General features: G+C 42.6%; 1 protein-coding gene across 4 annotated transcripts in view; it reads left to right on the top strand.

Annotated features, from left to right (window-relative positions):
- The window catches only part of cpt1ab (carnitine palmitoyltransferase 1Ab (liver)), a 41942-nt gene extending 20429 nt beyond the window's left edge, over positions 1 to 21513 (top strand). For 3 of the 4 annotated variants that reach the window (XM_056282695.1, XM_056282696.1, XM_056282694.1), the window contains exons 11-19: positions 11046 to 11234; positions 11353 to 11458; positions 14373 to 14489; positions 16299 to 16463; positions 17067 to 17198; positions 17479 to 17631; positions 17853 to 17966; positions 18595 to 18687; positions 19434 to 21513. In XM_056282695.1, the coding sequence (XP_056138670.1) occupies positions 11046 to 11234; positions 11353 to 11458; positions 14373 to 14489; positions 16299 to 16463; positions 17067 to 17198; positions 17479 to 17631; positions 17853 to 17966; positions 18595 to 18687; positions 19434 to 19520 (1156 nt within the window). In that variant the 3' untranslated portion in view covers positions 19521 to 21513. The remainder of the gene's footprint in view (positions 1 to 11045; positions 11235 to 11352; positions 11459 to 14372; positions 14490 to 16298; positions 16464 to 17066; positions 17199 to 17478; positions 17632 to 17852; positions 17967 to 18594; positions 18688 to 19433) is intronic. The other variant, XM_056282698.1, reaches the window with a different exon arrangement.
- Positions 21514 to 26181: the final 4668 nt, after the last annotated feature.

Genomic DNA, 26181 nt, shown 5'->3' with positions numbered 1-26181 from the left:
GAAGCATAGAGCCAGACTACCAGTAGTAGTGATAGAAGAGGTCACTGGCACCCTTTATGATTTTTGGTTATGCAACGTTCCTGAAGTTGGAAATTTTTGCTTAACCTACTGACTCCTGTTGGGAGGGAAAATGATTGAGTTAGCCTCTGGTTGTAACATTCCTACCTCAGCATGAAATAGCTTGAATTCTTCATGAGGAATGTTAGGGGGGGGGGATCTCAGGCTACATTGCAATATCAAGGCAGCGATGCCATTTTGATATGGTTTGAGTCAATCTTTACTTATTTTGGTTAACTGTCTGCAGTTACAGACAAAAGTTTTTTTTACAGGGTGTCTGGGTAGCATAGTGGTCTATTCCGTTGCCTACCAACATGGGGATCCCGGTTCGAATCCCCGTGTTACCTCCGGCTTGGTCAGGCATCCCTACAGACACAATTGGCTGTGTCTGCAAGTGGGAAGCCGGATGTGGGCATGTGTCCATGTTGCTGCACTAACGCCGCCTCTGGTCGGTCGGGGGTGTCTGTTTAGGGGGGAGGGGGAACTGGGGGGAATAGCGTGATCCTCCCACGCGCTACGTCCCCCTGGTGAAACTCCTCACTGTCAGGTGAAAAGAAGCAGCTGGTGACTCCACATGCGTCAGAGGAGGCATGTGGTAGTCTACAGCCCTCCCCGGATCGGCAGAGGGGGTGGAGCAGTGACCGAGATGGCTTGCAAGAGTGGGGTAATTGGCCGGATACAATTGGGGTGAAAAGGGCGGGGGGGGGGGGTCTGAAAAAAAATGTCCTCATTTTTTTTTAAATTTTTTTTTTTTACATACACTACCGTTCAAAAGTTTGGGATCACCCAAACAATTTTGTGTTTTCCATGAAAAGTCACACTTATTCACCACCATATGTTGTGAAATGAATAGAAAATAGAGTCAGGACATTGACAAGGTTAGAAATAATGATTTGTATTTGAAATAAGATTTTTTTTACATCAAACTTTGCTTTCGTCAAAGAATCCTCCATTTGCAGCAATTACAGCATTGCAGACCTTTGGCATTCTAGCTGTTAATTTGTTGAGGTAATCTGGAGAAATTGCACCCCACGCTTCCAGAAGCAGCTCCCACAAGTTGGATTGGTTGGATGGGCACTTCTTTGAGCAGATTGAGTTTCTGGAGCATCACATTTATGGGGTCAATTAAATGCTCAAAATGGCCAGAAAAAGAGAACTTTCATCTGAAACTCGACAGTCTATTCTTGTTCTTAGAAATGAAGGCTATTCCATGCGAGAAATTGCTAAGAAATTGAAGATTTCCTACACCGGTGTGTACTACTCCCTTCAGAGGACAGCACAAACAGGCTCTAACCAGAGTAGAAAAAGAAGTGGGAGGCCGCGTTGCACAACTGAGCAAGAAGATAAGTACATTAGAGTCTCTAGTTTGAGAAACAGACGCCTCACAGGTCCCCAACTGGCATCTTCATTAAATAGTACCTGTTAGAGCCTGTTTGTGCTGTCCTCTGAAGGGAGTAGTACACACCGGTGTAGGAAATCTTCAATTTCTTAGCAATTTCTCGCATGGAATAGCCTTCATTTCTAAGAACAAGAATAGACTGTCGAGTTTCAGATGAAAGTTCTCTTTTTCTGGCCATTTTGAGCGTTTAATTGACCCCACAAATGTGATGCTCCAGAAACTCAATCTGCTCAAAGAAGTGCCCATCCAACCAATCCAACTTGTGGGAGCTGCTTCTGGAAGCGTGGGGTGCAATTTCTCCAGATTACCTCAACAAATTAACAGCTAGAATGCCAAAGGTCTGCAATGCTGTAATTGCTGCAAATGGAGGATTCTTTAACGAAAGCAAAGTTTGATGTAAAAAAAATCTTATTTCAAATAAAAATCATTATTTCTAACCTTGTCAATGTCTTGACTCTATTTTCTATTCATTTCACAACATATGGTGGTGAATAAGTGTGACTTTTCATGGAAAACACGAAATTGTTTGGGTGATCCCAAACTTTTGAACGGTAGTGTATATATATTTCAAAGATTTTGGCTGTATACATCCCCCCAAAACCTGCAATTCTACTAATCATGCTGCTATGTGATTATAATCATTTTTCAAAAAATGGTCAGTGGAGAAATGAAGATTCCTCTCAGGCAGGGATGGGCAACTTTGATGAAAGAGAGGGCCCCAAAAATTGTATCCTCACTACCAGAGGGCCAGATGTGACTGAGCACTTCCACCAGTGGGATACTGTAACCACATCACTCAATTAACCAATTATAGCTACTAATTTAATGAAAAGAATAAAATATATACCGATAATCAAAGTTCATTATACCAACATTTACATTTAATGAGCTTAACACAGAAACAAAACGTCTACATTCATGAGTCATATACCATTATTTCAGTGCAATGCGGTCTCAAAACTCATCATTCAATAATAGTACAAAAGTTAACATTCACACTAAGTGCAACAACTAATATTCATGTCTTTTTAGATTTTTTTTTGGCACTTCCGGCTTTATTTGATAGCAATAGTAGAGAGACAGGAAAGGCAGGGGAGAGAGAGGCAATGACATGCAGCAAAGGGCCTGGGCCAGATTCGAACCCAGGCCGGTGTGGTAAGGACTCAGCCTTATATGTGGTATGCACTCTACCAGGTGAGCCACCGGGGCACCCAATAGTCATGTTTGTAGTGCATTTCTACTCTGCCCTCCCATTCCATGACGTTTCAAATAAACATGCATTTAGCTCAAAATGGTAAATGGACTGTATTTTATATAGCGCTTTTCTAGTCTACCAACCACTCAAAGTGCTTTTTTACAATGTATGCCTCACATTCACCCGTTCACACACACACACACACATTCATACAACTGATGAAGCCATTAAAAGCCATTAAAACTCACCCACAGCCGTGTTATCATCTGCAAAAGCTTTGGCCATCTCTACTGCACATAGCTTCACTGTTTCACCATCTGACAAGGGATTCTTTGCTTTAGCAAGCTCAAGGGAAACCGCATAAGACACCTTGAGAGAGGACTCCTGTGTAGACATGGCTTTGGTAAAAAGGCTATGCTGTCGGTGTAGTTTTCCTTTGAGGTCAGCAATGATAGTGGCTCTGGCACCGCTGGTGTACATGCCATATTTGTTATCGGCTCTGTGCATGACTGTAGTCCACTGACTTCTGGTTTCTACTGCGGTGGTCATACCAGTTTCCTGTTTGTTAGCGTGTGCAATTGACAATGGCATATTTTTTGCAATGCCTGCAAGATTTACCATGGATAAATGTCAACGACATGCACAGAATTGTCGACAAACTTCACCTGCACCTACCAGCAAACAGGTGAAAAGTTTCAAGTTGTACATATCAAGTTACGTCCACAATTATGAGGATAAGCGGACGGATGGAAGGACGGACGGACAGAATTGTGGACAATTCTGTGCATGCCATTGACATTTATCCATAGTAAATCTTGCAGGCATCATGAAAAATATGCAGTTGTCGATAGCACGTGCCAACAAACAGGAAACTGGTATGACCACTGCAGTAGAAACCAGAAGTCAGTGGACTACAGTTATGCCCGGAGTCAAGTTGAAATCCTTTATGGCTGATTTTGTTTTCAGGCACATACACTACCGTTCAAAAGTTTGGGATCACCCAAACAATTTTGTGTTTTCCATGAAAAGTCACACTTATTCACCACCATATGTTGTGAAATGAATAGAAAATAGAGTCAAGACATTGACAAGGTTAGAAATAATGATTTGTATTTGAAATAAGATTTTTTTTACATCAAACTTTGCTTTCGTCAAAGAATCCTCCATTTGCAGCAATTACAGCATTGCAGACCTTTGGCATTCTAGCTGTTAATTTGTTGAGGTAATCTGGAGAAATTGCACCCCACGCTTCCAGAAGCAGCTCCCACAAGTTGGATTGGTTGGATGGGCACTTCTTGCGTACCATACGGTCAAGCTGCTCCCACAACAGCTCAATGGGGTTCAGATCTGGTGACTGCGCTGGCCACTCCATTACCGATAGAATACCAGCTGGCTGCTTCTGCTCTAAATAGTTCTTGCACAATTTGGAGGTGTGTTTAGGGTCATTGTCCTGTTGTAGGATGAAATTGGCTCCAATCAAGCGCTGTCCACTGGGTATGGCATGGCGTTGCAAAATGGAGTGATAGCCTTCCTTATTCAGAATCCCTTTTACCCTGTACAAATCTCCCACCTTACCAGCACCAAAGCAACCCCAGACCATCACATTACCTCCACCATGCTTAACAGATGGCGTCAGGCATTCTTCCAGCATCTTTTCATTTGTTCTGCGTCTCACAAACGTTCTTCTTTGTGATCCAAACACCTCAAACTTGGATTCATCCGTCCACAACACTTTTTTCCAGTCTTCCTCTGTCCAATGTCTGTGTTCTTTTGCCCATCTTAATCTTTTTCTTTTATTGGTCAGTCTCAGATATGGCTTTTTCTTTGCCACTCTGCCCTGAAGCCCAGAATCCCGCAGCCGCCTCTTCACTGTAGATGTTGACACTGGTGATTTGCGGGTACTATTTAATGAAGATGCCAGTTGGGGACCTGTGAGGCATCTGTTTCTCAAACTAGAGACTCTAATGTAGTTATCTTCTTGCTCAGTTGTGCAACGTGGCCTCCCACTTCTTTTTCTACTCTGGTTAGAGCCTGTTTGTGCTGTCCTCTGAAGGGAGTAGTACACACCGGTGTAGGAAATCTTCAATTTCTTAGCAATTTCTCGCATGGAATAGCCTTCATTTCTAAGAACAAGAATAGACTGTCGAGTTTCAGATGAAAGTTCTCTTTTTCTGGCCATTTTGAGCGTTTAATTGACCCCACAAATGTGATGCTCCAGAAACTCAATCTGCTCAAAGGAAGGTCAGTTTTGTAGCTTCTGTAACGAGCTAAACTGTTTTCAGATGTGTGAACATGATTGCACAAGGGTTTTCTAATCATCAATTAGCCTTCTGAGCCAATGAGCAAACACATTGTACCATTAGAACACTGGAGTGATAGTTGCTTGAAATGGGCCTCTATACACCTATGTAGATATTGCACCAAAAACCAGACATTTGCAGCTAGAATAGTCATTTACCACATTAGCAATGTATAGAGTGTATTTCTTTAAAGTTAAGACTAGTTTAGTTATCTTCATTGAACAGTACAGTGCTTTTCCTTCAAAAATATGGACATTTCAATGTGATCCCAAACTTTTGAACGGTAGTGTAAGTTTGCCTTTGAATTCCATAATAAGATATTATTTTCCATCTTACCTGGAAGACATGGTTCTCTAGATCAAATTTTCTTTTTTCGCTGCTCATGTTTCTCCTCGTTGCGGAAGAGGCCTGCTGAGACCAAGACGAGACCATGCGCAAACAGTTGCTTGGCTACAGGCCTCTTGTGTTTCGAGGGAGCCCCCTCTATCAGTGGACAATATAATTACAATTGGGATCCAGTTCAGATGTGGTCAAATGGCCCCCTTGGCTCCAATGCCCGTGAAACTAACAATTTGTTGATATTTGGAAATGACCCGCGGGCCGTACTGAGTGAGGACGGGAGCCGAATGCAGCCCGTGGGCCGCCAGTTGCCCATGTCTGCATATCAACCACCAGAGAGCGTAGGTTTTCACTTTCTCTACAGTGATCCTGGTGCTGCATAAAAATCTGCAACCCATCCCGATTAATCTGTGACAAATCTGTGACCATCCCTTTAAAGCATGCCATTTCAGCTGCCACCCAGATGCTTAATGGGATGTTGTTGTTTTTTTATCACCACAGCAAACCCACATTGGAAATTAATTATCTCCAACCTAATGCTTAAACTTGGCTATTTCTAACTTTATGCCTAAACTTAAATGGCTCTAACTGCCATGTCCTGGCTAAAATAACGTGTTTTAGGAGCAGGGTCACATAATCTGATGGGTCACAGATTTTGGTATGACACCAGCAACTGCATTGTTGTATGACCACTCCAAATCCCAGAGAGCTATTTGAAATGAAACAGCCATATCAGTGATGTTAGAATGTCAAGACCCTCCTCACTGCCAAAAAAGAAAAACAAATTTTTTTTTTTTGGTCCCAGTCGAGCTGAATCTAGGTTTTAGCTTTGATATTGTACTAACTTGGCAAAGGTCTTATCTGAGTTTGTTCTGCACGTTTACTGGTGAGCTGCAGCAGCTTTGCTTCCTCTTCAAATTCCCCACTACCTGCCTTAGTCTCTGGCACTGAGCTGCTATAGTGAAGACCTAATACACTAGGCACTGTATCATTTTTCCACCCCGGGAAAGTTCCACCAGACAGTTACCATTAAAATCAGCAGCTGTATTCATGAATATGCCAGCAATAGAAAGTAGGAAAAAGGACATTGTTTTGCATGAAAACTTTGAGGTAGAGGGTTTAATCTCCCTAGAGGGAAGCTCTGATCCGGGAACTGAGCTTTTTGCAATCAAGTAAATTACTTGAAATGCTACTGCTACTGTGCACATTGGACTTTAAAGTACAGCCCTGGGTTAGATGTCACGTATACATTACCACCACTTTGAGAAACATGGTTATTTTCAGGGGTTAAAATGTGCCAAAAGTTTTGAATGCAGAGATAAAGGATGGTTGGAGTTAGGTGATGTTGAGTATGGAGCCTGTTTTCAGTCTGCAAAGCTGAGAATGCACAACAGTGTAAGGATGGAGAAGCTAAAGGCTTCTAGCTTGTTGGTTGCTTAGAAACGTGGGTGTAAGGTTCAAATATGGCATTAGTTTGGAGGGCTGCAGTTACTGTTGTAGCTTTGTAGGCCAGAGTTCAGATCCAGTTTGGGCGGCTAATTTGAGACAGTAGGGACTAGAGAACACTCTAGGTGAAGGCCTTGGCAAAAGTCTTTAAATGTCTTAAATCCCATTATCTGAACTCAAGGCCCTAAGAAGGTCTTGGATATGGTGCAATTTATTAATTGAAGACTTAAATTCTTAAAATGCTGCTTATTCTTGGGGTGAAGATTCTTGGGCTTTGTAGGATGAGAAATGAGCCCAGCGGCAAAGTCCTGTATTCTGATTGTTCTTGAAAAATGTATTTCCACATTTGATTGAATGGTAAACAAGTGTTTAGCTGCACCTTAAAAACAGTCCTTTGTCTTCTCTGGTGCAGTAGTCATGAAAGAAGTTTCAGTGCAGCAAGAAGGGACTGACACAGAGAACAAAACAAAGGGATCTGGACTGGAGTCTAGATTTTAAAAAAATCTATTTGCTACATTACAGGGGTGTACAGACAGTGGAAAAAAAAAGTGCAGAGCGCAAAAAAGGCAAATGTTTCAGTCCATGTTGGACTTTGCTCAATGCAAAAAGAGCAATGTACGATGGGTCACCCTGTATGTATGTTACTATACGGGTGCAGCTCCGTGAGCGAGGGCTTGATTGAGCACCCGTGAAGCCAACTGCCAGCAGATCAGGTTATTACAAACACAGGATAATAATAATTCCATAGAACCAACACATTCTCATACACATGCTGATATACATACATACAAATATTAGTTTTTACATTGAGGATGGGACACACGGGTATAAAAAATCAATAAGGTTGAGTCATAGAAAACAGGTCATATCTAATTATTCATTTAAGTCACTGGGGTATAGCATTTTAAGGTAGAAGATAGATCTGCATTCACATTGAAGTAAAATTTGATCAATATTTCCATGATGATGATTAGGAATCATCATATTAATGCCACAGAATGCCAAATCTGAAATGGAATGATTGGATTAGCAAAATGTCTTGCAACAGCTGATTTAGGATCAGCTCAGCTGATAGCACTTTTCTGTTCATTGAGTCTAAATTTAAGTTGTCTCCATGTTTTTCCAGCATATCGGATGTCACATTTGGTACATGCAAACAGATGCAATATATAATGCATGTTATACTGTTTTTTTGGGGGGGGGGGGGTTTGTACTTTTTTTGTCTCAAAGCTGGTAAAGTTATTGACCTATTACCTATTTACTGTTAGAACATACAGCACAATTTCGGCAAGGAAAGAAACCTGTGGCATTGCCCAAATGTCCCTGGTGGATAGGTTTTGTGTGTATCCGCATGTACCAATATGTCCTGGGCCTTCTTTGGTCTAGAAAAGGAGGAAAGTGGGAGAGCGTTGGAAGATCTCCTTACCAACATTGAGACTGATCAGAGTTTGTGAGCTTGTTCGGCAACTTTGATGGCTCTCTTTATGTCATACTTGGATTTTTGTAGCATACCTTGTCCCCCGATTTAAAAGCAGTGGTACACTCCCTCAAACTCAGGTGTCGTTTATAATCCAGGACTTCTTGTTGGGTTAGGACAGTGGTTCTTAAGCTGGGTTCGATCGAACCCCAGGGGTTCGTTGAGTCACTCTCAGGGGTTCGGCAGGGGTCAAGACACACACAGTATAGCCCGGTTCACACTAGTAATGTCGGCCCGTTTTTGTTGGCGTCAAAAATTTGGCAACACACAATTTCTCTTCGCCGTGTTAGATTACAAATATTTAGTTGCTTAGTAAAAATGTGTTACACAAAATAAATTCAGCCCACTCGTATTATTCGTGACGTCACGCTCCACTTGGCCACATAGCCGCGGGAAGTCATTTTACATAGGGGGTGCGGCTAAAAGTGGGACGAGATTTCGAAAATAACAGGAACATAATAGTAACCGGTAAAAAAGCCCTATTATCAATAATAGCAAACCATAGTGGCAGTGGCATTTCAATTTGTGCACAAAATGTCCGTATTTATAAAGAAAACTAATGTTGTGGCGGAAACCACATAGACACAGACAAATAATTTGCCATGTCATAGCAATGCTTTATCGCTCCGTGCCGAGCCTTCAATAAGGTTAAGAACCACTGGGTTAGGAACTAGTAGTCTGTACTGGGATACAGTTATCCACACAGTATCTAACATAGTGACCGATTCAGCATGCTCATCCAAACTTGAGGCTGAATCCTTAAATTGACCAGTCTATTGATTCAAAACATCCCTGAAGTTTGGATTCGTGTTGGATGCACTTCACTTTCTGCTTGTAGGCAGGAAGCAAGAGCGCTGACAGGTGGTTGGATTTCCCAAAGTGAGGTTGTGGGATAGACCTGTAAGCTGCCTTGACCGTGGAGTAACAGTGGTCGAGTCTTATTGTCTCTGATTAGGCAGGTGACATGTTGATAAAATTTTGGTTGCACAGATTTCAGGTTACAGTGGTTAAAGTCTCCCGCCACAATTGAAATGGCCTCAGGGTGCAGGTGCAAGTTCTCTGGCGTGCTCATGGCTCCATACAGTTTGTCCAGCGCCACTGCAGCAGTAGCTTGTGGCGGTATGTAGACAGTAGTTAACAACATGCAGTGGAATTCCCTTGGCAGATAGAATGGTCTGCACCTTATTGTTAGTTGTTCCAACAGTGGTGAAAATTACCGAGACTATTTCCACCTCAGTGCACCATGAATTGTTAATAAAAAAAGTATATACCACCTCCTTTTACCTTGCTAGTAGTCGTCATGGAACGGTCCATGCAGTGCACAGAAAAACCCTCCGGTTGTTCAGCCCTATCAGGTGTATTAGGGCCCAGCCAAGTCTCTGTAAAGCAGAATACACAACAGTCCTTCATGTCCCTTTGAGAGCTTATTCAGCAGTGGAGTTCGTCCAGTTTGTTGTCGAACGACTGGACGTCAGACAGCAGTATGCTGGTAATCGGGGGCCGGGTAGGACACCTTCATAGCTTCACCAGGCAGCTGCCTCGTTTATCCCGCCTCCTGCAGTGCAGTCTGCAGCCATTACTCCATGGTGGTACCTGTTTGTTTTTAGGAAATCTCTCTCGGCAAGTCCTGCGGCTTCCAGCTGTTGGGAACGTCTAATCTTTTGACCAGGAAAGTCTGGCGATCATAGGTAATTGTGCAAGATGCATTTTGTGCAACAAAAGTGACATATAACATGAAAGTAACAAAGCGAGAGCAGCTTGTTGCGAGTCGCCATGGTACCGTCCCATCTTGGAGCGCAACAAGGAGGCAATTTAGATTTGGAATTGATGAACAGAAAACGTGTTATCCGTCGAGCTGATCCTAAATAAGCTGTTGCAAGACACGTTGCCGATGGCAATCATTCTATTTCAGATTTGGCATTCTGTGGCGTTGACATGATGATTCCTAATTGTCGTTGTGGAAATATGAATCAAATTTTACTTAAATGTGAATGCAGATATATCTTCTACCTTAAAACGCTATACCCTTGAGGCTTAAATGAAGAATTAGATATGACCTGTTTTCTGTGACTCAACCTTATTGACTTTTTATACCGGTGTGTTCCATCCTCAATGTAAAAACTAATATTTGTATGTATATATATCAGTATGTGTATGAGAATGTGCTGGTGCTATGGAATTATATCATTCTAATGTGTTTGTAATGACCTGATCTTCTGGCAATTGGCTTCATCGGTGCTCAATCAAGCCATCACTCACTGAGCTGCACCTGTATGGTAACCTATACATATAGGGTGACCCATCGAACTTTGCTCTTTTTGCACTGAGGAAAGTCCAACATGGACTGAAACGTTTGCCTCTTTGCACTTTTGCACATTTTTCATTGTCTTTACAGCCCTGTAGTGTAACATATAGAAATATTTAAAATCAAAACTCCAGTCTGAATTTTTATTTTTTATTTTTTTTGTTCTCTGTGTACGAGTCCTCCCTTGCTGCACTGACACATTTGATTTAATACCAAAATTTGTTTCACATCTCCAGCAGTAAAAAAAAGTTGAATTCCTAAATTCAAATTCTAAAATCTTTTAAACTTGAGGAGGAATGTTACTAGCCAGTTTGGGAATCTTGAAGCCAGGAATTTTTGTGAAAGACTAGACATACATGCATATAAGAATCGCTTTTACTCACTACAGTGAGCCCGCCCGCATACACCAGGTTGATCACATGATAAAATGCCCTATCCTCTTTGCATCATGCATTAGTGTCTGTACTTTAAACATGATGGTATCATGGTTTATTTTTCTGTTCTGTGAATCTTGCTGCACTTCACAGGACCCCATGGGCCAAGGCTCGTGACACCTACTTCAGCCGCGGTAAGAACAAGCAGTCTCTGGATGCCATTGAGAAGGCAGCCTTCTTTGTAACCCTGGATGACTCGGAGCAGCGTTACGAAGATAAAAACCCAGTCAAGTCTCTGGACAGCTATGCTAAGTCCCTCCTCCACGGAAAATGCTATGACAGGTACGTTACTCTTAACTCCTCAAGGTTAAAATCATCTTTACTCATTCCTTTTATAGTCACAAGCACGCAGACAAAACACAATCCACAAATAAACTGCATGCTGTTGTTCTCTGTACAGGTGGTTCGATAAATCCTTCAACCTCATCGTCTTCAAGAATGGGACCATGGGATTGAACGCTGAGCATTCCTGGGCAGATGCTCCTATCATTGGACATCTTTGGGAGGTGGGACCCTTTTAAATTTTGTGCAATGAACAGGTTAATAATGTATTAACACAGGAACTAGTTTTGGCATAATGGCATATGGAGTAACTTACTATTAAAAATTAAATACTTTGAAGATTGCATTTCTGCCATATTCCAATGTACTTGCACACTTAATCACATTCTGAGCTTTAGGCATGTCTATGTGCCTTCTATCTAATTAAACCTAACGATGGTGGACATAATTTCAAAACTAGCAAAGATAAATGTTTACCACTTCCAGGCCCACACCATTTGATAAATAGTGAAGATTTTGAGGTAGTTTGATGTCAGTGGGCAGGAACTCGTGAAGAAACACAGTTGAGGCATGCGGGTAGCATAGTGGTCTTTTCTGTTGCCTACCAACACATGGATCGGCAGTTTGAATCCCCGTGTTACCTCTGGCTTGGTCGGGCGTCCCTACAGACACAATTGGCTGTGTCTGTGGGTGGGAAGTCAGATGTGGGTATGTGTCCTGGTCACTGCACTAGCGCCTCCTCTGGTCGATCAGGGCGCCTGCTCAAGGGGGACGGGGAACTGGGGGGAATAGCGTGATCCTCCCATGCGCTACGTCCTCCTGGTGAAACTCCTCACTGTCAGGTGAAAAGAAGCGGCTGGTGACTCCACATGTATCGGAGGAAGCATGTGGTAGTCTGCAGCCCTCCCCAGATCGGCAGATGGGTGGAGCAGCGACCAGGACGGCTCGGAAGAGTGGGTTAATTGGCCGGATACAACTGGGGGGAAAAGGGGGGTAAAAAAAAAATTTTTTTTTTAAATTCAGTTTCGCCTGCAAGCTCCCAGTTATAGAAATGCCCCCCCCTTCTTCCACCCCACTCTCCACCTGTCTTTGAGCCATTTCCTTGTTTGTATTATACAAACAACATCTAGTTCAATGTGTCTGGTGACCTTTCACCTGCAAAAAAAGCTGTCATAAAGCAAAAAGTAACCCAACTAAGTTGTACGCATGCATCAACAAATGGAAAGATTTGGCAAAAAATGTCGCTTAATCCTTGTATGCTTTCTCCGACTTTGGCCTTATGCTGAAAAAAATTATCAGTAAAGGGTTTTTAAATTTACCGTTTCTAAAGTCACAGTAATGCTTCTGTCAGTTTATGATTGTATTACTACTAGTTTGCATGTAAATATACCCAGTGATGAAGAGTTAAAGCCACTGGAAACCCACATCCACAATAGCCTAACTATGTAATTTAGGGTCTTATGTACATAGTAGTAAGCATCTACAAAGTATTAGAAATTAGTTTCAATCCAAACTCGAAATATTGGTGTGGTTATGCTTGGGTATTTATTACAAAAATTCCATATTTAATTCCGCGAACCAATCATAAAAAAATCCACGTCAGCTTCTGCCTCGTCCTCTGATTCTGATTCAGACGCCTCAAACATATAAGGCTAAGTGTCCCTTGTGCCATTGCTGTGTGTGGGTCCGCACCATTACCACACCGGCGTACGCCTGTGGTGCACCGACTTGGTGGAGTTTGCACACCATTTAAAAGTGTCTTAGCCAGCGCATACGTCAGATTCCCCACTCAATTCAAGCGGCGAAAGCGGCGTGTACGCCTATCGTGACCACACAGTTGATACAAACACAACAAGTCTTAAGCCGAGCAACTATGCAATCTTAATTGATAAAGTCGGTGTATCTGTTTAATGTGTTGCATGTCTGTGGAATTGTTATCTTGTCAATGATTGGGCTATACAAATAAAACTGACTGCTGGGATAGGCTTCAGCATCCCTGCGACCCTGAGAGCAGGATAAGCGGTTTGGATAATGGATGGACACAAGAAACCTTGATCAAAGAGGGTGTCTGGGTAGTGTAGCGGTCAACCAACATGGGGATCACCGGTTCAAATCCCCGTGTTACTTCCAGCTTGGTCGGGTGTCCCTACAAACACAATTGGCTGTGTCTGCGGGTGGGAAGCCGGGTGTGGGTATGTGTCCTGGTCGCTGCACTAGCACTTCCTCTGATCAATTGGGGTGCCTGTTTGGGGGGGAGGGGGAACTGGGGGGAATAGCATGATCCTCCCACGTGCTACCTCCCCCTGGTGAAACTCCTCACTGTCAGGTGAAAAGAAGCGGCTGGCAACTCCACGTGTGCAACTCCAAGTACAATTGGGGAGAAAAAGGGGGAAAAAAAGAAAAGAAACCTTGGTCACTCTGACAGATCCGTGCTTTGTTTAAAGTAATGCCTCCTCCTGCCAGCAAACATTTTCCCCTCTATTTAAGAGATAAGCTCCTCCTTCGCCGCTCGTTATCACTTCTCACCGGATTGTGTCCTGGCTGTAGGGAAAGGAGCACACCCTGTGACTGTTGCCATGAGAGATTGTTTGACATAGGCAGAGGGAGCTGTCAATCAAAACGAGGGAGATGTCAATCAAAACGTGATCTGCCACACCTAGTGTTGAGAAATGGTCTAAACAGCAAAATCAGCTGTTACTGAACTAGGTTTTCTAATATTTATGAACATTTATATTCACACAGATTTTTGTAGATGCTTAATGAGACACTCAACTTTGATATCTTACATGCACATTTACCAAATTTCATGCATTTACCAAATTACATGCACATTTACAAAATTTACTAAATTACATGCACATTTACCAAATTACATGCACATTTACCAAATATCAAGCCAAATTTCCAGAGGCTTTAAGAAGGATGATAAGTTTGTTTATGTTACTTGTTGAAACAGTTAGCTAAACTGTATTATTTTTTTTATAGCTGAAATTTCAATAACATATGTTGTAATTCATAAAAACACTTTTAACGGTAGCATAGATAAAGGAAGAAAAAAAAAGTCAACTTTTGGCAATATTGATTTTGATCCCAGACTTGCCAGGCACATTCATGTTAAAACATGTCTTTGTTCTGCAGCATGTGCTTTCCATGGACCCCATCAGGTTGGGGTACACTGAAGAAGGCCACTGCTGTGGAGAGCCTCACCCGAACTTGCCTGGTCCCCAAAGGCTACAGTGGGATATTCCTGCTGAGGTAAGTCCCCACAGTCCAGGACCTCTGATGGTTACTTTTTATGGACTCTTACTGCCCTCTGCTGGTAGTTTGGCTAGCTTGCAGTGTAGCTTTAAGTATTTAGACTACGTTGTCCAGGGTGTCTCCCTGCCTGTCGCCCAATGACTGCTGGGATAGGCTCCAGCATCCCTGCGACCCTGACAGCAGGATAAGCAGTTCAGATAATGATGGATGGACGTGGAGTGAATATACAGGGATGGCTGGTATAAATGGGCTAACAGGGTTAAGCCCTCCGTATCTTTTGCAGTAAAGATGAGAAAATGATTGTTAAAAGAAAACCTATAAACCTTTTTTAACCTGTTATAAAAACCTTTAAAACAGATTGTTTTAAATTTTGGTGGAAACTACAGCAGCAACAGCACCAAATAGTCACAAGAAAAACACCGGATATAGCTGAATGGGCTTATTTTTTACAGCCCAAACACAGTAGCATCAGCCTCCATTCATCTTCATATTAAGTGAGTGACAGGCTTCGTGTCACATCCCCTTGATTTGCTGATCATTTGGGCTAAATTGATTCAGCCCTCGGGCCGTTGACTTTTTTTTTTCAAGTTTGTTTTTATTGAGTTTCTTTAAGGAACACAAATACAACTGATAAAGTACAAAAGACCAAGAAAAGAAGAAGACAAAAAGAGAAGAACAAGAGAAAAACAAACAAAAACAAAAAACAAAACTTAAAGAAGAACTAAAACAGCAGTGAATTAACAAAAGCACAGCATCATCTCTGCAGCCTTTGCGACATTAATGATTGTAAAGTCCGTAAGCACATTGTCCGTCCTTGAAGGAGTCAGCAGGTGACCCATTCTACAGCTCAAACCTGGAAACCAAAGAGACGTCCCTCAATGAATAATCTTGGTACAAACAGCTAAACATCCAGCATGACTTTCATATTTTGGTGTTTTGCTTTGGGACAACAATGCATCCACAGGCCGCTGACTTTTGACCAATGACGGCAGACGTACAGAGTTTTGGTACGTACAGTGAGGTGCTACTTGTGTGAGGGTGGGGAGCGCTGGTGTTAGCATGAACAAGGTGGATTATTTACTTTATCCATTTTATTCAATGTCTTTGGAAGAAAAATTGGAAGTGAAGATACAGGGGACACATTGTCCAAACAATGTTCAAATAACACAAAAGGACAAACGACAAAATCACAAGTTTTTGTTACTTGGTTTCAACCAAAGGACTGGCTGACAGTAAGTGTAGCTAAGAATTCACTTTTCTATTCCCATACTTGCTTTTAGAGGAGACACGGCTTGGACTGTGGATTTGAAACATTTATCTGACCAAATTAGGCAAGAGTGTGTGTGTGTGTGTGTGTGTGTGTGTGTGTGTGTGTGTGTGTGTGTGTATTTGAGTGAGAAAGAGCTAGATGGATACAGCGAGAGTTTTTTGGCATCAGGCCATTCTTGTGGGTCCTTCGTTACAGTGTTGTTGTAGAGCACTTGCTATATATAATAACGTACAAAGTGTGTCGTTGCTGTAACTTGGTATCTTGGAAGTGATGATGCTGTTGCTGCAACATGAACTATGGTATCATGCATTTGTTAGCCCATCCAACCCAATATCACCACCAGCCATCACTGAATATATTTTCATTAAAAATAATTCGACAAATAAAGTCTTAATTTGTACTGATGGGCAATGGGACTGAATCTGTTTTCATTTTAGCACACTGGTTTTGAAGTTATCATGTTATTAACCTAGCCATACATTCATCAGCGAATGTGATGGCACAAGTATAACATGTAGCTCTTCGCCTTCCCCCAGTGCCAAGAGGTCATCCAGAATTCTCTGACGGTGGCCAGGACTCTGTCGGATGATGTGGACTGTCACATTTTTCCTTTCAATGACTTTGGCAAGGGTCTGATTAAGAAGTGCCGCACCAGTCCTGACGCCTTCATCCAGATTGCCCTGCAGCTGGCTCATTACAGGGTACTCAGATAACTAACTCAGCAGCAACAATCTGGAAATACTTGTTAAGCGAAATGCCTTTACATCACATGGTGGATTGGCCTATGGCTGAATAAGGATAATGACCTTGTGTCTGTTTTGTAGAACCTGCCTAAAAATATTTTTCCTCTTTCCTTATCTCCGGTCTCTTCTCTCTCTTCCTTTAACTTCTCTATTATAATATGACCATTTTTAAGTCATGGGAATATGATGCAATATGTCTCTGACCCTTGTGTTTCTTACTATCCGTGGCTTGCTCCGTCAGTGATCTAATTGTTTGAACGCAGTCCATTGTATGTTCACTATACTATACTATATTATACTATACTATCACTGCATGTTGATAGGCGCATCGGCTGATATTAGACATGAATGAATAAAGGTTAGGCTGCTGCACTTCGTTAATTTTAGCAATATAAACAAGTAATCCACAATAACCGGGTTATGCAGTATTAAAATTAGAACCATGTGTGAGCCACCTGCCGTTAGCTTGACTGAAAATTATCAGTTGGAAATGTTGTAATAGGCGGTGCATGTGTTAGCATGCAGCTCAGATAAAGTCTTCCTGGTTTTATGTTTATGTAGGACAAAGGGAAGTTCTGCCTGACTTACGAGGCGTCCATGACCCGTCTGTTCCGTGAGGGGCGCACAGAGACGGTGCGCTCGTGCACCATGGAGACCTGTACCTTCGTCCGCTCAATGATCAGAGACGAGACGGTGAGTAGCTCAAGAAGCAACACACCTCACCTGTAATTCCAGTATGTCTCTGCTTCAGTGGGCTGACTGCTCATTGTTATAACATAACAGTGTCTGTCACTGCTATACAACACAAAACTCTGTACACACGTCCTCTTCTTTCTCTCAACTCTTTACATACGCCATCTTGTTTCTCTTGTTTCACTTTTCATCTCTGCCATCTGTCCCTTCTCTCCTCTGTTCCTTCTTCTACCCCCCCCTCTTTTTTTTGTACTATTTCCTGTTCCCTCACACTATCCAGATAGAGGAGCGTCTTAAGCTGTTGAAGATGGCAGCAGAGAAGCACCAGAACATGTACCGCCTGGCCATGACAGGAAAGGGCATCGATCGCCACTTCTTCTGTCTCTACGTGGTCTCGAAGTACCTGGGAGAGGAGTCTCCCTTCCTCAAGGAGGTATGAGCCGTGCGTTACACCGCCGGGACGTTGTAGCCAAATTGGACCAAAGTAGCAAGTGGTCACCCAGCTCTTCTCGCCTTCCTGTATGAAGAGCAATTCTTAAGAAAAGGTTAAAAATAGGATGTTGAATAAGATCAAAGCATTAGCGCTCTCCATTCACAAGTTGAGGATTTCTGTAGTGAGTAGTGACATGTCTTGTGTGTTGTCTGTTAATCTAGGTCCTGTCTGAGCCATGGAGGCTGTCCACCAGCCAGACCCCGTTGCAACAGGTTGATCTATTTGACCTGGTTAAATACCCTGAGTATGTGTCATCCGGAGGTGGCTTTGGTCCGGTGAGTTCTCCACTAAAATTGTATTTGTTCTTGGTATTGATCACTCTACGATGATTTTTTTTTTTTTGACAGTAGTTTGAATTTTAAAGAACAGGTGAAGATGGCTATGTAGTCTTGCGTCCTTCAGTTGAGTGATATCCTGTGGCACATTCATTATGCAGCAGTTAGAATAAATAAAATGCATATCCCAATGATGACATCACTCCACTGCTCAGCAATTGGATTCAGCATCGAACTTTAAGTTTTACTGATCTCCTGTGAGGCATGGCTACGTCGAGGCCCAATCTACATTGCAGACATTTTAATTGCCTGATCTGTGACAATTTTATAAATTAGCCTATTATTTGGAACAAGGCAAACTGTAGCCCTTCTGTATAAATCTGTAGGGACAGCGCCCTCACAGATTTGTTTTTATGTAATGTTTTTGGACAGGCTTTGTAAATTCTGCTGTCGGATAGGTACCATATAAATGATAAATAAGCCAAACATGGCTGCTATTATTATTATTGTATCTACCATTGATCATGTTGGTGTCTTGGAGAGGACTGGTATTTGTGTTTTGCAATGGAATAACAAGTGATGCTGACCATTTGTCTTATTGTCTGTCTGTTCTTCATGTGTCCACCAGGTGGCTGATGACGGCTACGGTGTGTCCTACATCATCGTTGGCGAGAACCTCATCAACTTCCACATCTCCAGCAAACACTCAAGCCCAGAAACTGTAAGTTCTCTTCGGTTTCACTGCTTATCTACGGACATAGATATCCCATACCTTCATCATACATTCTAGGTAATATTAATCAAGCTTAAGTTGTTTTGATTAGGTTAAAAGTTGAACTTTTGAGACTAAATGGATTTTGGATTTGGGGGAAAAAGGCTCTGTAATGCTATATCACAAAATCCTCAGTTAAATTTTGTCAGTATTGGCCGGGTGGCATAGCGGTCTACTCCGTTGCCTACTAACACTGGGATTGCCGGTTCGAATCCCCATGTTACCTCCGGCTTGGTTGGGTGTCCCTACAGACGCAATTGGCCGTGTCTGTGGGTGGGAAGCCAGATGTGGGTATGTGTCCTGGTTGCTACACTAGCGCCTCCTCTGGTCGGTCGGGGCACCTGTTCAGGGGGAAGGGGGAACTAGGAGGAATAGCGTGGTCCTCCCATGCGTGATGTCCCCCCCGGTGAAACTCCTCTCTGTCAGGTGAAAAGAAGCGGCTGGCGACTCCACACTTATCAGAGGAGACATGTGGTAGTCTGCAGCCCTCCCCGGCTCGGCAGAGGGCATGGAGCAGCGACTAGGACGGCTCGGAAGAGTGGGGTAATTGGCCAAGTACAAGTGGGGAGGAATTTTTTTTGTTGTTGTCAGTATTGGCATTTATGTGGGTTTACAAATGAACTATTCCTTTTTTCTCTTATGTCAACCGTTTTAGCTCTTAATTCTTGTCCATGTCTCTGTCTGCCTCATTGTAGGACTCGCACCGATTTGGTGGCAACATCAGACGAGCCATGCTGGAAATTCTGGATCTCTTCCAACTTGATAAGAAAGCCATTAAGTGACAACCTGCTCCTTGTATGGGATGGGGGGGCGGCCGCGTAACAAATTGTTTTTTAAACACAAAGACATATCCTTCCTGAAGTGTGTACAGAAAAGAAAATTAACGTTGACTTTTATTTTTAAGTTAATTAATCTTTAAGAAATTATGTTGATGCTGGCAATTGAGAGGAAAACAGGTGTTAATGTCCTCGTCTTGATAGGTTTTATTTTTGTGAGGGGTACAGGTGATGGGCAATAGAGAATTGTGGTGGATTTGGGTACAGGTAGTGCAAAGATCAAACGTCTATCTGCAGGCCTGTATGCACCAGTGCCTTACTGACCCACTAATGTAAAAGGGCAGAAAGGGAGAAGAAGATGGGTGTGCTCTTCAAGGTTGAGATCAAGTTTGTTTTAACACAGCTAACAACAGAAGACAAAAAAAAATTTTTTTTAAATCACTTGATCTGTCATCGACATTTCCACTTTTGGTTGGGAAACGCTCTAACATTTTGAAATTTTTTTTGTCTCGCTTACTCCTTCGTCCAGTTGAGATGTTTCATTCAGTAGGATTGATTCTCCAGGTTTAGAGCAATTCTGAGGAAAGTTGTCAAAATAGAAGCACTAATCAAGGATCACTTTGATTTTGCTTTCAGGTAATCATAACCCAGTTTGACAGTGCTAACGTGAAAAGTGACCCTAGACCAGTGTGAAAGTGTGAATGATTGAAACCAACCCAGAAGACAGGGCTGCTCCCAGTGGTTCAATCTAAAGAATGGCTCTGTATTGCCTTTTCGACTCTCATATGTACAGTGGGTTTGTATATTTGTTTTAGCTGTCATTTAGCCATTTTTATGACTTAGTGATGAAGACAGATCATATTTGTGTGTGTGTGCGTGAGTGAGTGAGTGTGTGTGTGTGTGCGTGCGTGCGTGTATTTTTTTTGTTGTCATTTTCATACTCAGGTTTTATTAACTTGGCCTAGTATTCTGGATAGCTAGTTGCATTGCAGGAATTGTGCATTAGTTAACATGCTCCTGTGCAACAGTGCATGATGTTTGGGATGCAATATAATGCCATGTGACACCAGTAAGTCGTTTCATAGAGTAGAATTGTCTTTACTGTTGCAGCAGAGGTGTTTGCTGGGCAGGGTTTGTTTCTGAGGGAAAATCTCATTTGCACAACGCGTCTCATTTGACTGTCACAAGGCGGTAGGGTCGCTGTACTTTGGCTTGATGTGCACTCCACGATAGGCTCTTCAGCTCAAACCAAGCAACTCCTCACTACCTTGATAGCCTGCCCAGTTTGCCTGCTGCCACTTCACTGATCTTACTATCATCGCCTCATGTCGGCTTACCAAGGGACTTCACAAACTTTGTCAAGACGTCAGATGTCCTCTTCAGCGTTGTTGTGTTACAGTGACTGTTGTTGCCTGGTCAAATGAAATGCTATGCTGGCTGATGGGTTGTTATGTCCCACCAGTTGGGACCTAAAACTTGATATTTTATACAACAGGTAAAATTTGAAGGTCTGCGAGTCAAACCAAACAGACGTAGATTAATATTTAGGATGACGCTACATGTTCCAGAGGTATACAGTAGGGCTTTTGTGCATAGGAAAGCTTGCTACCTGTATAAGTTGGCCTGTCAGTACAGCGTATTTATTTTTTCCATGTCATAACCTCTGCAATCAAACAATAAACTGTTGTGCATATTTTCCAGCTGAGAACAATGTTTGATGAGCACTAAGTAAAATTTTTTTTTTGGGGTCGATTTATGGGATTGAAACAGAAAAAATATTTAATGATTCCTTTTTTTGACATGAAATTTAGTTTTAATATGGCAGACACGTTGTAGTTGTATGAATTTTTATCTCGGTATAACTGTTTACGCTGCATGGTTTTCAAGATGATGCTGTATAATGTTTGCCTTTTAATTTAAAAGATGTGTAAAATAAAAAACAAGCAGCTGATATACCAAAACAAGTTTTAACACAATAAAAGTGAATGTCAAGCAGCTTGATCCATCATTTGTATGTGCGTGTATTTGTTTGAGTGGTGAACTGAGAAACCCTCTCGAATGACTTGTGGACCACATTGAGCCCATAATAGGCTTCCCCTGTTTGGGGGGAGATAGCCGGAAAGCCTTGAACCCTCAGGAACCCTCCATCTCCCCCCCCCCTCCCCCCGAAGGATGTCCTGTGGTCATACTGTAGCTACTTTTAACAGCATCTCTCAGTTCTGGCAAATTGAAAACCTCTTGAAATGGCTGGTGTGAAAATGGGATCCTTCCTTCCCTCCAGTCAGTGTTTATGTCTTGAAGGGGAAGCTGGCCCCGGTGCTAGCCTCCTACCCCGCCAGGTGGCTGGGCTCAAGTGGACCCTGCCGAGGAGCCAGTTCGGTTCGCTGTGGTGTTAAGTCACTTCCTTGGAACCCGGTCATGAGCTTTTCAGCGATGAACTTCTATTCTACGGAAGAAGTTTAACGGCGTTGCAAGGTGACAGATTTCCTGTTGGGGCAGGAAGTGATTACATGTGACAGCCTCCCTCTTGTTCCTCTCAGCCACGTGCACACTACTTGACACACACTTCCACAATGGTGGGCCTGCGCCGGTGTCACCCTGCCCCTTAGCTTCCGCTGGCGGGCTAACATATCAAGCTGGATTCCTGAGGTCTGCTTGCTCCTCGTCAACTCTGGGAACCTGCAGTTTAGCTACACGAGGAAAAAGGATCCGTGTCAAAGGTGTCCGTCTGCACATCTTTTACATACACTCTTGATAGACATATAAAATATCGAGTCAAACATTTTGGGGTTCTTCTTGTGCATCGATGATGTTTTGATTCATAGTTTTGCAGACAAAAAAAAAAGGGCGAGGAAGACGCGCACAAACTGTGGCAAGGCCATCCAGCATGCACAACAGATTTCCAACCAGTTGGCAATGGGACAACAGCCCCTTAAATTGTACATCTAATTGGCAAGCTGGAAAACCCATTCACTCAAGAGCAGACTCTTGAAACTTAAAACCTTGACTTGCACTTTCTAAAAGTAGACTGTGGGAGAGTTCTCCAGGCTTCGCTTGTCACCAGTTTAATTCATGTGCCGCTTGCTCCGCAACGCCTTCAAAGAAACCGGGGAGCCAATGTTGTCAAATCCGTTTTATTAGCTATTCATTCACATGGCAGGGAGGACCGTGGTTGCTGACACTGTATGCTGCTATGAAATTGTACATACAGAGAACGGGAACAGTCATGGTTAATCACCTCATCTACTCTGCATAATATACTATCACCTGATGATGTGCATCACTCATGTCGGTCTTGATTTAGGTTTAGGCTGTACCTTTTTTTCCCCATGCACCACCAGACTGGAAACACGAGGCTCCATTACACTAATTGAGATCGTTAACATTTTGCTGGATCTAAAAATAGCCCACTGGTAAAGGGATAAAAAGGAAATCAATATGAAAACATCAGGCAAACTGTGTTACTGTTAAAACACATGCATGATGATGAAACCCTCAAAATTAGCATCAGAGGTCCTTATCTGGTATGTGTTCTGTAAGCTGTTTCTGTCTTATAGGACAGGGAGGAAAGCGATGGGTCATTTAAGGATCCTATTCCAAAGTTACTCAACTTCCATCACCCCTCCACGGGTCCTTGCCGACCGCCTATAAAGCAGAACTCTCTCTCAAACCACTGACATCTTAACTTCAGCACCTCACAAACCCTGGTGCCATACTAGAATGTCTTGTGAATTTTATCTGGCTGAGAAGAGCATCCAGATTTTCAAAAGGGCCACATGAGTCTTGAGTGGATAAGGCGAGGGTGTAAAAGGAGAGGGTGAGCGGGGTGGTTGGCGTGGAGGTACAGTGTCTGTGGCCTGTTGCACCTGTCTAGTTGAGCCGAAGGAGCGGGGCCTGGGGCCCCAACGTGGACCCCAGCCAAGGGGCAGCAAGGTAAGGAAGGGTAGGAGGGAAGGGGGGGAGGCCAGGGTGAATGTGATTCCCCTGTGAATCTCACCCACTGCGTGCTTACCAAAGCTATTAATAGCTTTTATTAGCTTTAAGTGGAATTAGTGGAAATATTAGTCGTCAGCATGGTTAAGGATATATAGTCAACGACTTTGAGGGAGGAATGCTCGTACTAAGGGGCACACATACGTGCACATACACATCCTGCTTGCAAACAGGAACAGATAATCAATGCAACAAAACAAACAAGGGCAGTGAATTGTGCATGAGTATACAGTGCTTATCACAGGTAAAAAAAATGCAAAAGAGTTAATGGGATAACATCATGACGAGCACGTGCACGACTATGTTGGTTTCTGGAATGTACACAGGGGGATCAGAGCACAGGGTCAGCTACAGATTCACCCCACCCCCTCCTCCCCCCTCCTGACTGGGACTTTGTGTCTTGCTTACGGGGCAGATGTTTGCAGAAAAGGTCCCAAGTTTGAACTCGGATCCATACATTTCAACTGTGCAATAGGGATTATGCACTTTTTAAACTCATGTTACATTACTCCTGTCTTTCTGTTTTTATTCTTTCTATTATCGTCTTTCCAACTACAGAGTATTTTTTTTGGCTGTTTTTTCTATAATCATTGTTTAACTACTTTATTCTGTTTGCTGCTGCACAAAACAGTTTCCCTTTTAGGATGACTCGAGTTTATCTCTCCGAATTAGTTCCTCTCTGGTTTAAGCACAACCTGGACAACTGACCGTGCAAGCTTGCAAACCAAGCGTTTATGAACCAAATGAGTCGAGGAAGAAGTGTGGTAAGAAAATGTAAACTTTATTGCAACTTTGTCAACTCTAAATTCTCTGATTTACAGAAAAGAAGAAAAAAAAATAAAAACACTTGTAATGGCACAGTCATCGTAATATGTACATTGCTGATCCTGCAATAATCGGGACAACTTTAGTTGTCTGGATTTAAAAGTGGGACACAGAGGCTACAAGGCAGCGTGGTTTTTCAGTCTGTGGAGGGAAGGAATAAAATATACATGTATATATCAAAGCTTTGCCTGCAACTTACACGTGGACATACCACATCGTTCAATACAAGTATAAGCACGGGAACTACAAAAGGCTCTTTACAAAAAGGGCTCCATGGGGAAATCACAGTTGTCCATTGTACATTCAGCTCCAGGATAGATTAAGACGATGGTGTGTTCACAACACACTGCATTTCACTAAGACATTTGGTGATTTGATAAGCTTCATTAGACCTGAGTGTTTTAGTCAATACAGTAAACTTGTTAGATCAAAGATACACAATCAGATATTGTTAAAGTAAGTAAAAGTATTCATTAAGTGTTGGTGTGTGTGTGGGGCTTGACCCTAATTGGTGCAAGAGCGGGACATCCACAACAGAGTCTGTACTGTTGTTCTTGTTGATCTAATAGAGATCGTGTTTAGTCCCTCTGGCAATGAACAAATTCATAAGGTTAAGGCAATGTCATGATCTGGCATGATGCGTGGTGTTAAAACAATCAAATTAGAGCATTACGAACCAGCTCACCGTGCTTAATGCAATATTGTGCAGATGGGGCAATGCTGGTGTCATGGACTGTCTCGGACAGTCACAAGAATCACAAGGCTTGTTAAAAGATTAAAAAAAAAAAATCTGTCATCCGATTACGAACGAGTCTTCTCCAGTCGTGGATTCAAACAAACCCTGAGAAGTTCTCTTTTACAACGGCTGTCACAAGAAATAGAACTGAAAAAGGGATGAAAGCGGAGAGAAAAAAAGGGGAGCGCTGTCCAAATAGGTGGACGCACTACCACAGGATTTTACCTCCTCCATCGAGGTATGTCCCATTAATAGAGCTACGATGGCCTCGATGACCTTAAAACATGACGTGATGCATCGCATCCGAGCCTTTCACTCAAAACTAAGCAGCCTGCGAGAGATATTTCACACCTACAACAAAACTAGAGCATCATATATTGGGGGATAGGAAGGCCTTGCCTGCCCATGTAAATCCACCTCTGTGCCGTTGTCAGCCGGGCTTTTTTTAGAAACCCCCTTTTGGCAACCACGAAAGAGCACATCAACACAACATCAGAGGAAGCTGGTGAGAAAACGAGAAGCCTATCAAAAGCAGTTAAAACAGCGGGCTAGTGAGAGTTTGAAATCTAATTGATAAACTCAAATATAGCCAGAGTTATAGCGTGTTGAATGTGCCGTGTTACAAGGCCTGAGGTCCGTCTGGCCTACAGTACATATATGGAACAGTAAGAGTGTGTCCAATGGAGCGGTGTGTGGATAAATTAAGTCGCTTTACTCCTCTCTCTCCGATTAAGTGCTTAAAGGGTAAAGGGTTGTGTCCGATGATAACTAAAATCTTAAGCGTTGAAAAACTTAACTTGAGGTACATTCATCATACATCAGCCTTTTTGGCCTGAAAGGTTCAAGTAAACGCCTTTTTCAATGAGGGAGAGAGAGATATGGTACCAGGATTCCTTTAAAACAGAGCTTTCTGTAAGCATTTCTTTTTTAAGAAGCGATTTCCCTCGGTTAAACCCTTTTCAAATATCTTCCTGTTTCCTTTTCTTTTATCTTCATTTGGTCTTCTTGAGAGATTCATAGATTCGTTATAAGCAAACGAGGGTCTCGCTTTGTTCCTCCTTATCAAGAGAGCCAGCAGCAGCTAAACATTTAAAGACTGTCGAAATGCTGTAT

The sequence above is a fragment of the Lampris incognitus genome, chromosome 6 (assembly GCF_029633865.1).
Source record: "Lampris incognitus isolate fLamInc1 chromosome 6, fLamInc1.hap2, whole genome shotgun sequence".
NCBI lineage: Eukaryota > Metazoa > Chordata > Actinopteri > Lampriformes > Lampridae > Lampris > Lampris incognitus.
Note: the sequence above shows the minus strand (reverse complement) of the source record. Positions and strands in the feature narration are given on the sequence as shown.